This window comes from Trachemys scripta, chromosome 2 (genome assembly GCF_013100865.1).
Source record: "Trachemys scripta elegans isolate TJP31775 chromosome 2, CAS_Tse_1.0, whole genome shotgun sequence".
In the NCBI taxonomy this organism is placed as follows: domain Eukaryota; kingdom Metazoa; phylum Chordata; order Testudines; family Emydidae; genus Trachemys; species Trachemys scripta.
In genome coordinates, this window is record NC_048299.1 from 149,468,482 (window position 1) to 149,485,154 (window position 16,673).

Consider the following 16,673-nt stretch of genomic DNA (forward strand, 5'->3'; position numbering starts at 1 on the left):
TCAAAGGAGTCTCATGTTTTTGGAGCCCTGCCAAAGTTCCCCTCCACCTCTGACCCTGTCAACATTGGGAATGGAGTGATGGATTGACTTTGGTTATGGCCTGGAAACCATATTGGGTTCCTGATGGGATGTATAGTCCAGAGGCCTTGAACATATGGAAAAGAGAAGAAGAAAAAATCTATTCCATAAAGTCACAAAAATTATTAGAAATTGTCTCTTGATAGGTACTGGAGGAAACACAAGATATCCCATTGATAAACACAGTAAATTGTAACACATCCCTCCTACAGCCTGCTTTTTTTGCTCTTGTGTGATCGTATGCTAATAAGTGTTTTTAAAACAGCCTCTGCACAATCACTTAAGTGATTCACTTTTACACCCACTACTACAGTTGGCCTATTAGGCTTTAATGACACAATGTTAAGTGCCAGTAATGAATAGGTGAGTAATGAACACTAGCAAGGCGGAGAACAAAATTATTTTATTTTATTTTTGGTTCCTTGGAATGGTAAGCAGCCTTGGTGGGTGAACAAATTAAGGGCTGTGGTGGCACTGGGGGATACAAGCCAGCAATACAGCTGCAGCAGTGCAAACCCCTAGAGCGGTCAGGCGAAAGTGTGATAAGCCATGATTTGCACCAGTGCAATTTGTGCAAATAACAGTGTTGCCTATCCAGTCACGGGGTTTAACTGGCCCCGACCTACCCGAAAACCTAGCCTCCCAGACTAGTTGCAAGAAAACTAACCTACCATTTTTATCCCTTTTTTTGTTTAGCCACACCATGCATCAAAGCTATTAGCCCAAGTGAAGGCTGGACTACAGGGGGCGCAATGGTGATCATTATAGGAGACAATTTCTTCGATGGGCTACAAGTGGTATTTGGGACAATGCTTGTATGGAGTGAGGTAGGCAAAAGTAACTTGCTATTGAATAGCTGAAGCTAGATATTGCTGGTATAGAGAAGGTCGATGGGGAACAACTATTCGCTCATTCTCATCATAATACAAGAACAAGGGGATGGTCCATGACATTGAAAGACGATTACTTTAAAACTGAGGAAAGGAAATGCTTTTTCGCCCAGTGCTTGGTTAGTCTGTGGAATACTTTGCCACATTATATCATTGTGTCCATGAACTTTTAGTGGGATTCTAAAAAGAACTGGATGTTTCTATGGATAAGAAGAATATCCAAAGTTACAGGGAGGATTAAAAGAAAAGGCCAGGAGTTTGGGAAAGGAAACAAACCTTCAAGTTTCAGGGCATAAATCAACAATTAATGAATGGGGGATAGGATGAAACTTTCCCTGTAGTATCCCTGCAGGATTTCTTGTAGATTCTTCTAGAATCCCTCTTCCTGGGGGGAGGGATAGCTCAGTGGTTTGAGCATTGGCCTGCTAAACCCAGGGTTGTGAGTTCAATCCTTGAGGGGGCCACTTAGGGATCTGGGGCAAAAATCAGTACTTGGTCCTGCTAGTGAAGGCAGGGGGCTGGACTTGATGACCTTTCAAGGTCCATTCTAGGAGATGGGATATCTCCATTTATTTATTTTATTTATTTATTTTGTACCTTCTTCTGAAGCAGTTGGTGCTTTGCATGATTGGATACAAGATGCTGGAGTAGATGGACCACTGGTCTGATCCAATCTGGCAATTCCTAGGAAGGAGTAAACAGTTTCATTTGCTTGAGAAACACAACCAGGGGCCAGTGGGGAAAAACGCAAACAACCCATACATGACATGCTTCTCTCTTGTTGTTATTTCCCAGCTGATCACACCTCACGCTATTCGAGTCCAGACCCCCCCTCGTCACATTCCTGGTGTAGTCGAAGTCACACTATCATATAAATCCAAACAGTTCTGCAAAGGAGCCCCGGGCAGGTTTATTTACACCGGTAGGTGAACGTGATTTACTGTGGAGGGCTGGAACACGAATGTCTCTTCCTCTCAGTAATATCGATTACTCTTTTTTAAATACTTGCCACATGCCATTTGAAAACTGTTCTGCTATTTGAAGTATTTGGAAGTGTAAGGAGATAAAACCTCTACGCAATGAGGAAACTAAGGGAATATTACTCCACATGTTAATATATTTTGCAGATTAAAGCTCATGCTGATACAGTATGGCTCTCTCTCTAGATATATTAAGTGTACAGTAACTTGATAGCATTGCTCTGCATACTAGAAGATGTTTTATTTATAACCGTATTTATTTTACATTTCTCTCTCACTGGGGGTAACCTCTCATTTTCAGGATGGCCCCCAGGGATAGGCAGAATGTCTTATGTCTAAAGAAGCCAATGAGCTGAGTGCAAAATAAATCTTGATGGCTTTTTTATTTTTAAATGGATATTGTCAACTTGTTTAATGCCCCACGTTTACCCCTCTGCCAGCAGGAGAATAATTATATATATATACAGAGAGAGAGAGAGAGAGATCTATAGCTCTAGAAAGAGAAACCAGTGCAACTAAAGAAGAATCTTCATTTGTTGTCAGTATACACAATAAAGTTTTATCTCCTAATACATGTGCATGGAAAATGGGAGCATGTTTTAGAGGATTGATTTTATATATTTATATATATATATTTATATATTAAAAAAATATGACTAATAGCTTCTTAGTAGTCATATTTTATTTAGGTGGCTGAGAATTTAAGCAATGATTTTTGTTTTAAAAAAACCTATTATTACCATTAGCTCTGGTAAATATTTCTAGAATATCAAATTTCGGACACATTTTGCAGCAAAAAAATTCAATTCTCAACCTGAAACCCCCCAGAAATTTTTCATTAATAATTTTGTGGGTTTTTTTGACTACCTGGAGAGCCAATCAAAATGTTTCCAAAATGGGAAAATTTTCAACGAAATGTTGATATTTTTATAAATTTGCAAAATGTATAATTTTTTAAAAAGCAATAATTCTCATTTTAATTTTTAATGTGTTTTTAGAAGCTTTCATTATTATTATTACTTAAGAATGTATTTATTCATTTGTATTATAGTAGTAGGTAGGAAATCCAATCTAGGACCAGGGTCCTGTTACGCTAGATGCTGTGCAGACAAATAACAAAACAATCCTTGACCCAGTGAGTTTACACTATAGGGCCCTGATCCAAAGCCCGTTGAAGTCAATGGAAAGACTTCTAGTGATGTCAGTGGACTTTGGGCTGGGCCCCAGATGATTAGGGCCTGAAACTGATCTTGCCCCAGAATAACCTCACTAAAGCGCAAGGAGCTGCTCTGGATTTATACCCCTGTGTTTGTGAGGTAAGACTTTAGCCATAATTTTTTGTAAGCAAATTCCTTTTAAAGAGACAGCTTTGATTTGTGGCCCGCAATATATTGAGCACAGCTTCTTTAACTAGCAGATAACTAACTGAAACGCAAGTGACTGTGATCTCAAATCTGCATGAAAACGTAATTGTATTGTACAAAAACAAGACTGAAAAAACCCATAAGGGACCCAGTCCTAGTAGGCTTATGCAAATGAGCTTTCTCATTGATTTCACTTACTAACAGGCTGCAGGACCAGGGTTGGGTCTGGTACAAAATTTACCAGGGGAGGGTCTGTTTAATTCTTGAGCATATTGTGAGTCAGCGACTGAAAATTTAGGTTCTTCTGTGGCACTTCTTACTTATTTAGGCCCTGATCCTGCAAAGATATAAGTGCATGCAATGGACTTGGACTGCTCACCTGCTTCTGTGCAGGATCAGGGCCTTAATGATGGAGAAACGCATAAAACAATGTATTTCTATTATGGGGAAATTATTCCTCTTTTTGTAGGTCTGTGTTTTATGTGCAGGGCTTATCTGTGCCATTTATAGAGGGTTGAAGTCAAAATGTAGTGCTGCTCTCTGACATGTTAATTAGTGTATTTCCAACAAAGAGGACATGAAGATGTACATGACAAATAGCAGAAGAGAGAGTGGATAATATAATCTTCCTATTTTGCTCTTGTTATCAGCGTGGAGATATCTGTTTAGATTCACTGAGGAGCGAGTGGGTGCTTACTGCCATATGTTACAAAAAAGCATGTTAGCAGAAGATGCAGAGGTACATAAGCTGGTGTAAAATTAGACAACTTTTCAATCTATCTATCCAAGGACTTGTAGTTCTCCCATCATGTTAGGCAAAATGATAAACACAGCTATTAAGTATAGTGTAATCAATTCCCCCAGGTCATTGTTGCTGATAATAGCAGCAAAAACAACTTCCAAGCTATGAAAATAACATGTTTATTTTTCTCTCGCCACGGCTGTGATATCATGAGTCTGTTTTGACCCTGCTATGAACAAACACAAAGGTTTTTTAAAAAAAATTTCTATAGCTCTTTTTGTGTCCAGAGTGCTTTACAAACTTTACCTACTGCACCAGTAAAATACAGCCACTTCTTGAATGGAGGATGGCAGCCAACGGGCACATACAACAATAGTGAGGGAAGGGAAATATAGTAAAGCACAGGAAAGCCTCTCTTGTGGAGAGTAAAACAGCTAAAAATGTCTTAAATACTTCCTTGATGGGTTCTTTATAAGCATTGGCTGTAGTTGCTCAAAGTGGTGGGGGGGGGGGGGGGGGGAGGTGGACTGTGTGGTAGCAGATGGGAGGAAAGGTTGGTCCTTTCTATTAAATTGTGTCCACACTATGAAAAAGTGGAGAACCCTTTCTTTAAAGAAATACTCTTTACGTTCAACCTCCATCGGGCAATATTCCTAAGAGAAACATAGCCCTTAACACCATTCCCAGAAGATCAAAGAGTGAGAGACAACTCCTGTTATTAGTATTATTATTTGTATTATGTAAAGGCCCAAATAGAATCAGAATCCCATTGTGCTAGGTCCTTATCCCAGATTTTTAAAGATATGTAGGTACCTGACCCCTTGATTTCAAGAGGAGCTGGGTGTCTAAATGCTTTTAAAAATCTGGGCCTTAATGTTTATAAAGTACTGTGAGATCCTCGGGTGAAAGGTGCTAACTAAGGGTCATGTGGTGTTAGAAGCACTGAATAGTTGGCTAAAGGCAGATCATGGGCATAATTAGGTAGTTAGTCCTGCCACGAATGCAGGGAATTGGACTAGATGACTTCTTGAGATCCTTCCAGTTCTATGATTCTATTACTATTATTATTATTTATACTTTCGTACTACACACAAACCTAGAGGACCCCAACTAAGCTCAGGGTTTCATTGTACCAGGCACTGTACAGAGACAAAGTAAGTGACAGACTGTACCCTGAAGAGTTTGCAATTGAAACAGATGAAAGGAAGTGTTATTACTCCGATTTTACAGCTGGGGAATTGGGACAGAGAGAGATTAAGCAATTTGCCCGGGGTCACCCAGGGAGTCTGTGGCAAGTCTGGGAATTGAGCCCAGGTGTCTTGAGTCCCAGCCCAGAGTTTTAACCACAAGATCATCCAGATCTATTATAAAAAGGTGGAGATGGAACAGAAATGATTTTGGTAGTTTGAAGTCCACGATTCCCTGTGATTTGAGTAAAGCTTTCAATATTTAATATACAATCAAATAGGAATGTTCAACCTGATGAAGCTTTAGCTTTTTATAAAAGAGCAGCATTGACAAGTTGAAGAAGAGAGTGATATAAACTGTTAAGTATAAGAATCAGAGAGAAATTTCAAGGGTAAGTCTGAATGCCACAATGATGCTGTTACAAGAGTGCATATGCTCCCTGTAATGTGTATTCAGAATAGGCTATGAGGAAAGTGCGCTGTGCCAGCAATGCTGCAGTTGAGGTTCTGTCAGCATCCCCACTCTTAAGTGCTATCACTCAGGGTGCTGCAAGTCAGCCATCACATTCCTCTCATCACCAGAATTTGATGTGTGGCCTTTTCCATAAGGATCCCATTATGGAAAACGCGTACAGAATTTAGAGGTCTATGGAAAAGTCTTGAAAAATGGACTGACATTGCTAGCTTCTTTATGGAGTTTGTTGAACAGCCTTGTTGAATTTGATAATGCGCATATAATTATATAAACATTTCTATTCTATATAAAGTGAGACAGAGAGAAACAAAAAGCGTTTCTCTCTTTTTAATCACTGACTATGTAAAATGTCATCCTTAGGACAAAACATTGTCCTCTAATATCTTGCAGTATAAAAAGGTGAAAGCTGTGAATAAAGGTGACACACCCATTTCCGGGTTCTTGTTACAGGAAGGCATTTGTTCTCCACGGCTAATGTAGCAGTTGCCTTATATTCTGCCTCTAATAATATATAAGCCCAAGTTCTTGACTTTAATGGCGCTCAGGTGAGGATCTGTCTCATTGTAAGCTCTTGGAGCTTATATTTGACCTCAGCTCTGCACGTAGTGTGTTGTAGGGAAACTCATCTCAAACATAGTGTGGCAGGAAGATTCTGAACATAGTTTTTCATCCATATACAGAAAGGCTTGATGGGTTAACTAGTCTGATCAATGCAGTACAAGAACAGGTTGGACAAACACCTGTCAGGAATAGTCTGGGTTTATTTGGTCCTGTCTCAACGCAGAGGTCCCTTCCAGCCCTACATTTCTCTGATCCGTGGGATATACTGCACTCCCAAGGGACTGCCTTGGGTTGGGATATATGCCAGCTGCACACTGTAGGAGGTGCTAGGTTTTTTTAGGTTTATAAATTGGAATTGAGAATGCCTTGTTATCCTCCTCTCGGAAGCAGTACTTACAAGGATGGAGCTAGCGCTGGAAACTAACCTTGGGAAGAGCATGTGATTTGCTTGGGGGCAGCTGCTGTCCTGCCTGAGCTTATGAAGGGCACGTTCCAGAAAGTGGCACTGAAATAGCCGTAGGACTGTAGGGAGTTGCTTGTAAAGGCCCAGCAAATACAGCAGAGGACTCAATGACATTGTCATAAATTAAAAGGTGGTTCGAGAGTCGGAGACAGGGCTCAGACTGGGGAAAAAAGAAAGGTAGTGGTACTTTTTCAAGCTTCATCCACAAAATAAACCCCATGCACAAGATTCACCATGAACAGTAGATTGTGCAGATGCTCGACATATGCTTTATGGGCTCTAGTCACTCAACTTTCCGGTGGTGGGGTCAGAACACACCCATGGGCTCTGCTGGGCTCCTTCTGCTTGGTTTCCTTTCAGTCACACCTGGTCCAATGCACTTCTTGCGCTTGGTTCCCCTTTGTGGAAGTTTCTCAGCTGCCCTGCTGGGCTCTCCTAAATTCCTTGGGTTGGTCCCTTCTTGATAGGAGGGGAGGGAAAGAAGTGGTATCTCCTAAGACCATTTGCTGCTGGCATCAGAATGAGCTGTCACTCACAGTAGAATGTGCATGTCAACCTCCCTCTCCTGTCTGCGTGATTTGATTGGACAGAGAAATAACAATGCTGCCATTTAACGCTTTAGCTTTCATTGAGAAGAATGGGGCAGAGCTATTGTTCCGGTTCTGCAAATGCAGGTAAATGGCACCACATCAGTTCCCTGAGTGTGAGTTTCTGCTTTGGAGGCGATCTCAACAACCATTACAGCTAGAGACTTAGGGTGTGGCTGCACATGAAGTTGTTCCTGATTATCTACAAATGTGGACACTCTTATTCCAGAATGAGAGTAATCCAAAATTGGTTAAGCGAAACGGGAAAAGTCACTCATATTCTGGAATACAAGTGCGCACATGGGGGGGCAGCTGCAGAACGGCTATTCTGATAAATTTCCAAGTGTAGACAAGCCCTTATTTGTATCGTAAATGAAAGCTTAGATTCCAGAGAATAAGAGGCAGCATAAAAGAGGTACGGGGTATGGCATACCAGCTGAATCCATGCCCGCGCATAAGAGAAACTAAGGAGGGCTGCAGTGCATTTAGACCTAGCTCTATTATTGACTGTAAATGTTCTGTTATCAAACCAGTTATGTTAGAGTGATGTGAATAGTTTAGGTGACAATTCGATTTGCTAACTAGCTTTTAACTCTTTTTACCCTGTTACTTGATGTCAACACACAATTTGTTTTCTGTCCTTGAAAATTCAACAGATGTTTAGTGTGTGAAACTTGGCCTGCCAAAGTGGCTTGTTACAACCATGGTGATCTCAAACAGGAAGATTTCCTAAGACTTATAGCCAAAATTTTCAAAAAAGTGACTAATGATTCTGGATGTCATACTATTTAGATACCCAATTTGAGACACCAGAAGTGCTCAGCATCCATCCTCTGAAAATCAGCCCCCCTTAAGGAGGCTCCAGCTGTGCACCCCAAAATACTAGTCCCTTTTCAAAATCTTGGCATATAAGCCTTTGGAATGAGCACATATATACCTTCTATAACCTGAACATCTCATAGCATTTTTTTTTACGGGTTGGGGTGGTAACAATGTCATGGCCACATTTCAACCTGGGAACTGAACCTAAATCCCCTGCCACACCCTTCAACTTCAATTGGAAATGTTTCCCTCAAAGGGGGTTGCATTTCATTGGTGAACAAAGTGAGCAGCTTGGATATTTTGGGCGTGTCCTTTGTGCTTAAAGCTGCTATATATATATATAATGTGTGTATGGTTGAATTGTTCTCAGAACAGTTTTATATGATCTAGGAACCTTCTCCTGCTCTTAAGATGTCAGAGCACAATACAAATATATACATGCCAATCCCTTGGGAAAAAGATAATGTTGGTTAATAGCCAGTTCCTTTCCTTGAGTAATAGATTTGGATATTCCTCATTCAATATTTTTAGTTAAATATATACATATTTTTTTGCTTAGTCCAAGATATATAACCTAAACTAGTAGACTCCAAGCAAGAAGAGAAATGGCACATAATGATGTATAGGCCCTCCAGAGAATTGTCATGAATTCTCATGATTGGCAAAAAAAAAAAAAAAATTCTCCCTTTCTCAAATGGGATTTAGATTCTGTGGCAGTTGAAATGTGTATTATTAAACTCCTTAAGCAAACCTGAATGGTTCCCAGTGGAGAGTGAAGACATTCTAAGTATAGCCAAGACTAAATTCTCTGGTCTGGGTTTTCTCTACTCAATTCCCTCTTTATTAGCTCCTGTAATATTTAAACTTCATGCCATGCTGTAATTATTTAATAAAAAGTAAATATAAAATGTATCTCAGTGGGGAATATGACCTTTTACCTTCATGGTGTTATACCAAAGATTGACACAGATAAACAGAAAATCTGGATCAGAGTAATATTCTATGTCACTTGATGACACTATGTCGCTTCTAGTGCCTGACTCTTTGATTCTGAAAGGTGCTGAGTACTGTTAGGAAAGGAAATAAGCGCTGTATAGGATTGGACACTCTCAGCTATTGGCACCACTTCTTTCAAGTGACCATTTTTACGGGGACAAAGTGGCACAAGAAGATGGAAGATGCTGCTATTGAATGGGGACTCTGTACTATTCAATGATTAGCATGTCCTTAACTCATTTGGCAAAGAATTTTTAGCAAGATTCTCAGCACTTGGGTGAGTTAATTTCTCATTTAAATCCCATCACCACCTATGAGTAGGGTTTTCAAAAGCCAGATCCTTAATTTTATTGGTAAACATTGTAGTTGAGGATAGCCAAAGACTTTGGGTACTCCAAGATTTAGAGAAGTCAATGTTGGTTTCTAATATGAATTTTGAATTTGGGGGACATAGTTGAATTTTGGATCATCAGGGTTTCATAGTGGGCATATTCCTCACACAAAGTGTCTGAACAAGTACTACCACCTGGTAGGCTTAAATGTTCAACAAGAGCTAATGATTTTGAGGGGTTCATTTTTTGGATTCCTGACTTGAGATATCTCAAAGGGGTTGATTTTTTTTTTCAGAAAGTGTTGAGCACCCCCACCCTCTGAAAGTCACCCGTTAGAGGCCTGGCATTAGGCACCTAAAATAGCTTTTGAAAATTTGGGCTGCAATACTTTGTCTTTCAATGGACAATTACAAAGCATTTCACAAGCATTCGGTCAAGTCTTAGGATACTGACTAATGCGAACGGATTAGGCAACTTCAGGAGTAGACATGGGGGGTGTTGAGGAATCTTAAGTAGATCCAGTTTAAAATTGACCTTCCTCTCTTCCTGGTATTCTTCGTCACCTTCCCTGTTCTTCTACTCTCCCACTGGTAATGAGCTGGGGCTTGGTGCCAACAACAATGCATTAAATAGGGGTTGTCTGTGAGGCTGGCATAGAATCTGGAGCAGTGGGCTGGCAGGAAGTTTCAAGCTGTAGGTTCAGTGCGGAGGTGGATGACTCTTCTGGCAACCATAGGAAGCCTAGACAGGTGGGATGAGTTACATTCATCAGATGGGAGGGAATGGGAAGAAAGAGAGAGTCTGAGATGGTGAGAGGGAGCCAGGTAAAAATGGAGGAGAGAGACAAGGAGCTCAGTTACCTTGAACTCCAAGGATGATTAAAGGATTCTATAAGTAAAAGCCTCACAAGAGCCCTGAGAGATTGATAGAGAAAGTGAGAACCAAGCAAATCAGTGGTCCAGCAATAGGAGACCCAAAGGGCCAGATCCTTAGTTAGTGTAAATTAGCATAATTCCATTTTTTTCAGTGGAGCTATGCCCACATGCACTAGCTGAGGACATGTCTCCAAGGGTAAGTCTACGCTGCAAAGAAAAACCTGCAACACCGAGTCTGAGCCTGGGTCAATTGACTCAGGCTTTGTCTACATAGCAGTGTAGACATTCAGACTCAGGCTGGAGCCTGGGCTCCAAGACTCTCCCTTAATTTGGGCCAATTTTTCATGAAGGTTATTATGTTAAGGACACTGCGGGGTTTAGTGTTCCAATCAACGAGAGTTTTTCCTCTGACATCAGTGGACTTTGGATCAGGCTTCTGCGGAATACACCTCAAGGCTTCATGTTTTGTTTTGTGGGGTTTTTTAAAACAGCAATTGCCTAAGGCTCACACTCATGTCTGGCTACTCTTCTTTTCCAGCTTTAAATGAACCCACCATCGATTATGGTTTCCAGAGACTGCAGAAGGTCATCCCGAGGCATCCCGGTGACCCAGAGAGACTAGCCAAGGTAAAAGATTTGCTAGCATTTCACTAAGCCTTTTAAATTGCAACTTTCTTTTCCGCTGATATGTAATAAAGCACAGAGTGGTAAGTCGGATCTTACCGTTACAGCCCATGTGTTGCATGCGGAATTTCTTTTATTGCCAGTGTGAGAATCTGTTCCATAGCTGGGAACCCACCATTGCAGACACCCTCCCAGTCCATATCTATAGTCTACTGCCCTTATCCCCAGCAGCAGACCTTTGCACTCAAATGGCACCCCATTGAATTCTATAAGGATCCATGGAGCTGCAGGGATCTGCCTGCACAGATCCAGTTTTAGGGGGTCTGTCAGCAGAATCACAGCAGGAAAGAGGTGAGCTTTAAGGTTGCCTGCTTTGAAACCACATGGAACAGATACATTTATAATGTATAAAGACCCATGTTTATACAGCACCTAGCACGTGGGATTGTGGTTCATGACTGGAGTTCCTAGGCACTATTGCAATACCAATAATAATAGTAATAGCCATGCTTGACCCTTCCATTGCAGAATCCAAGCCTAATTTCTGATATTTAAAAGTAATAATAATTTTGTATAATTTTCCTGCTGAAAGAAGATGATAATTTAAAAAAAAAAAGCGTTATAACCAGAGATAATGAACAGCAGATGACAAACACTGAAGACGGTTTTGAGGAATCTTAATTGTTTATTACAATTACTGAGAAAAAATCATGGGTGTAATTTAAAGAATAAGGGTAGGACTTTTCAGGGCAGGAAAAGTGCCTGAGTAAGGAACAAAAGTCCCATTGAAAGTCAATGGTGACTCATGCTCTTAATTCATCTAGGTGTTTTTGAAAACCCCACCTTAAATCTTCTAATCAATGTTCTGAAGAGCAATTTCAGGACTATGGAGAGCTCCCTAGACAGCAGGATGGAACACTTATCAGTTAAAGTATAAAACTGTGATTTATTGACGCTCTTAAGTGTAGGTAAAAACTTCCCAAAGTGACTGGTGATGATGGGTGCCCAACCTGAAAGTGTCAACACTTTTTGAAAACGAGACTCCTTCAAAGTGTACCAGGTTGGGCCCCCCCAAAACACCAATCACACTAGAAAATCTTGGCCCTGGTTTTTATTTCAGATAACAAACCAGGGCAGAAAACTGTCTTTTTTTTTTTTTTTGCGGGGGGAGGGGGGTCTCTGAAGGTTTGCCATTTCATACATCTCTTCCTCCTCCAGGAGATGCTGTTGAAAAGAGCCGCTGACCTAGTTGAAGCACTGTATGGAACGCCACATAATAACCAGGTTAGAGTCGCTGCTTTTGGGGGCGGAAAAAAAAAACCTCTTCAAAGGTTTTGTAAAAACATCCTGAAGTTAAATTGACCTTAGGCTGTTGCTGTCTTATAGGATATTATTCTGAAGCGAGCTGCGGACATTGCAGAAGCTTTGTACAGTGTCCCAAGGAATCCTGGCCAGATCCCTGCTTTGTCTAGTTCTCCAGCTCATAGCAGCATGATGGGAATCAATTCCTATGGGAGCCAGTTAGGAGTCAGCATCTCAGAGTCGACACAGGGGAACAACCAAGGTAATGTCCGTTATAATGTTTGCACAAAGTGTGAAGCTCTACCCTAAAATGTGATTGTAAAAATAGCGTCAGAGGATATCAGTTTCCAGGTTGGTCTCTCAACTTCGATATCTACTCAGTTTAAAAGTAGACACACAGCCTTCTTTATTGCTAATGTGTTGCCAGCAAACTGGACAAGCTAGTTTTTTTCTAGCTCATGTGTCCTCAACAATGAAGTTCTGCCATTGGAATTTAGGTAACAACTTTTTTGGTGACACAGGAGACAGAATAGTGGTTCTGTGGGGCTGGAGTAAATCGTACAAACTCCTTATTTTTGTCACCAAAGTAAGAGGTGACTCAAAACTGGAGCTGGGCAGGAACCTGGTTTTCCATTTTGCAGGAAATGCCATGATTCTGAATTTTTCCATTCCATCCTGGACCAAAAACAAAATTTTGAAATTTAATTTTGGCTGATTTTTATTCTGATTTTGACCTCTTCAGACTTTTAAAACTGCTTTTTCTAGATAAACAATGTTGTTTCAAAAAAGGTGTGTCATTTAATTTTTTTCAGTATGAAATTTTGTTGACATCTACATGCTTTTCTAAATTGATGAAAATGGCACTTTTCATTGAAAAACTGTTTTGACAAATTTCTGGCCCGCTTTCCTCAGAACAAGTACAAGGAGCAGATCTGATGAGTAAATGCTTGATCCAAAGTCCTTTGACTTCAATGAGTTTTGGAGCAGATTCTAAGGGAACATTTTTAACACAGGGTAACATTTTCAAAGCACCTATGTGAGTTAGGTTCAAGGGCTTAGGTCACTTTTAAAAATGGGACTTCAGCTTCTAACGTTCATTGAAGTCATTAGGACTTATGTGCATTTGAAATTTTTACCTATAGTTTCTTTTCTGGCAAACTTAAGGCTGAATTCCAACTTCCATTTCAATTCACATTTTTCAGTCATATCCGTGCCCTCAGAAAACACCAAGACAGTAAATGCATCCACTACCATTGAGGAGTGAGGCTGAGAATTTTTAAAAGTTAATTGTTTCTTCTACAATGTTAACTTGCCAAATTGCATGTATTTACTAGTGCTGTTTTCCTTGTTGAATGTGAACCTTAATGTACCATTGTTAGTAATGTGTGCCATAAAATACATGCAGCTCAGCAGAGCTAACATCAGGGGAGCAATTTAAACTTTTGGAATGTCCTGACTGGAGTGCTTGATTTCTCAGTTTAACACTAGATTCCTGTAATATACAATCTGGGTAGTCTGAACGCACAGTTAGTTGGACACAATGTCCTCCCAGGAGGTGAAAGTCATGTCAGATGAACGTATGTCCAGGTATATCCTGCCAAATGTAATTAGAAAGGTAATTTTACACAGATTGGCAGTAAGGTCTTAGCACTGACTTAACCTGGATATCATGAAGTATTAACAATCTCCAGAATGTAATATGCAGAAAAACAATTGTTCATGTTGATTTGCATTTCCTTTATTCATTTACCTGGACTAACTCAACTAGTAGAATCCACTGATTTCCTAAATGGTAACTAACATATATTAAACTATTGCTAGATGAAATTTTTCTAATGAAGTTTCTTCACTGAAAAATAATTTTGAGCCTAAAATGAAAATTATGAAAAAACGGAATTTTTTTTTCACGTTCATTCCTCTTTTTTCCCCCCAGTCATTTTTGAAAACTGAAATTGTGTTTGATGGGGGGGAAAATGGACCAAAACTTGCTCCTACAGTATTTGCAATCATTGTCCCTACTGGGCTAATTTTTTCTGACTTATGTGGCCAATCTTTTCTCACACCGAACGAGACAAGAAGAGGAGGGTATATTCAAAGTTGATTCTATAAGTGACTGCATGAATGTTACTAATACATTTTGGTACTCTATTTTTTAAGTGGTAATCCATTAATTATTTGGAAATTATAACCTCAACCCACACTTTGTAGCAAAACCATTAAAAGATGAGCTTACTAGTTTTTTCAGATCTTAGACTCCAATTTCAAGTTTTAAACAAACAAATCTGATTAGGAAAATACACGCACAACTTTAAAAAATGCAAATTCCCGTGAATGTTTTAGGCCCTGTTTCAGCAAAGCATTTAAAGACAAGCTTCAGTCCCATTAAATCAATGAAACTTGCTGAAGTGTTTTGTTGAATCTGGGTCTAAAAGAACAATCTCAAAAGATTTCCTTGAGACTGGGAAAATAGAGAAAAGAAAAGTTTCAGGCCGTATTCATTGACTCACTGTGAAATGTTTAATTTATTTCAGGTTACATTCGTAATACAAGCAGCATCTCCCCTCGAGGTTACTCTTCCAGTTCAACACCTCAGCAGTCTAATTATAGCACCTCCAGTAATAGCATGAATGGCTACAGCAATGTCCCGATGTCTAACCTGGGAGTTCCTAGCTCACCTGGATTCATTAATGGCTCTCCAACAGGATCTCCCTATGGAAGTAAGTGCCCACCTCTTTGGTAGCATCCTCTTTTTTTTTTTTTTTTTTTGCTTAAGCCATACGTGGATCAAACTTTGCATTTAGGGTGTCTTTCAACTGAGGATCTCAAAGCCTTTTACAAGCCTTCACAATTTGTTATATCCTTCCCATCAGAACTGTCCCCCTTGCTGGTGGTCTTCAGGCTCCAGGTCTGTCAAGCCAGTGCTACATTTGATTTGTGTGTGGGGGGGAGGGGAGGGGAAGGGAAGAATCTATTGCACACGATGGCCTCAATTTGAGATTATTCCAGACAGTCAGCTAAGGCTTTATTGCCTATCTATGAGTTCCTATGTGTAAGGGGCTGCACTACTGGGAACTAATAATTGCATGTGCTAATACACGAATGCAATGAAATTAGGGTTAACATACTTCATATACACAGTATGACCCAGTATAAAAAAATAGCACGAGTCTGCACTCGCTAATGGTTTGCAATATCAAATGGAATTCGGCTGTGTTTTAGATAGAAGGGTTCTTGGTTTAATTAAAACTACTTTTGAATTATACCAGTGAACCTCTCCTCCATGCACACGCAAAAATAAATAAATCTGAAACTTGCCTCGTCTATTGTTTTTGTGCTGGTAGAGTTTCAAAATGGCCAAACAGATGTTTTTCAAATTTTTACATACAGCCTTCACTTCCTGGCTGCACGCTCCGTGCCAAGTTTCAGCTCAGGGAGAGAATTTTACGGCTGTATTATAAACCCCTGACAATAGGCGTCTATAATGAAATGCTGACAGACCCCTTAACTAAAGCAAATGTTCTCTTCTCTAAGAAGAATAAATGCAGAGTAAATTCCAGCTGTGAATTTGTGAGCAGGGCCTTGTGTGAAGGGAAGAGGGTGTTTGCTTCATTTTGGTCTCTGCCAAGCTGCAGCTCCACTGATATCATCACATAATCTATGCTGAATTACTTGTAAAAGATACATTTAAAGTCACTTAATCCCCATGAAAACAATAAATGAATAGAATTAGCAGTAACTGAGGCCTAAATTGAGACAGTGTTCCTGCGGAGTTCCACTTTAATCTTGAGCTATGAGTGAGTGACAAAGAGTTAGAGGAGAGGTCTGGGAGTTAGACCCCACTTCTGGCTCTGCTACTGACTTTCTCTGTGCTTCAATTTCCCCATCTGTAAAAACGAAGACAATGTTTTACTACCCCACACTGATGGACTGAGGCTCAACAGGATCCTGTAAAGTGCTTTGAGCACCCTGGCTGAAAGTAGCTCTCCAAGTGCAAATTATTTTTTCTTTTGTTAAAATATAGCACAATGGGTGAAATTCTATGGCCTGTGTCATGCAGGTCAGACTAGATGATCCATTCAGGCCCTGAAATCTTTGAATCCATCACAGTTTTTGGGCACTTGAAAATAATGTCATTGCTGTGAGAGCAGTGATTTAATTTAAAAGTAATATGCACAACGTTCAGGTGGATACAGGGCCTGCTCCCTGTTTAGTTAAGATAGGGTTACCATTCGTCCGGATTTACCCGGACATGTCCTCCTTTTTGTGCTAAAAATAGCGTCGGGGGGAATTTGTAAAGCACTCACAATGTCCGGGATTTCCCCCCTCCCCCGGAGCGGCTGGGAGGGCTGCAGGGAAGTCCCGGGCTGGACTCCGGAGCAGCTGGAGAGGAGCTCC

General features: G+C 40.3%; 1 protein-coding gene across 1 annotated transcript in view; it reads left to right on the top strand.

Moving 5' to 3' along the window:
• The window catches only part of EBF2 (EBF transcription factor 2), a 171,899-nt gene that overhangs the window by 140,050 nt on the left and 15,176 nt on the right, over positions 1 to 16,673 (top strand). Inside the window, exons 9-14 of the mRNA XM_034761824.1 lie at positions 775 to 905; positions 1,764 to 1,890; positions 10,891 to 10,979; positions 12,195 to 12,260; positions 12,363 to 12,540; positions 14,810 to 14,995. Coding sequence (XP_034617715.1) covers positions 775 to 905; positions 1,764 to 1,890; positions 10,891 to 10,979; positions 12,195 to 12,260; positions 12,363 to 12,540; positions 14,810 to 14,995 — 777 coding nt within the window. The remainder of the gene's footprint in view (positions 1 to 774; positions 906 to 1,763; positions 1,891 to 10,890; positions 10,980 to 12,194; positions 12,261 to 12,362; positions 12,541 to 14,809; positions 14,996 to 16,673) is intronic.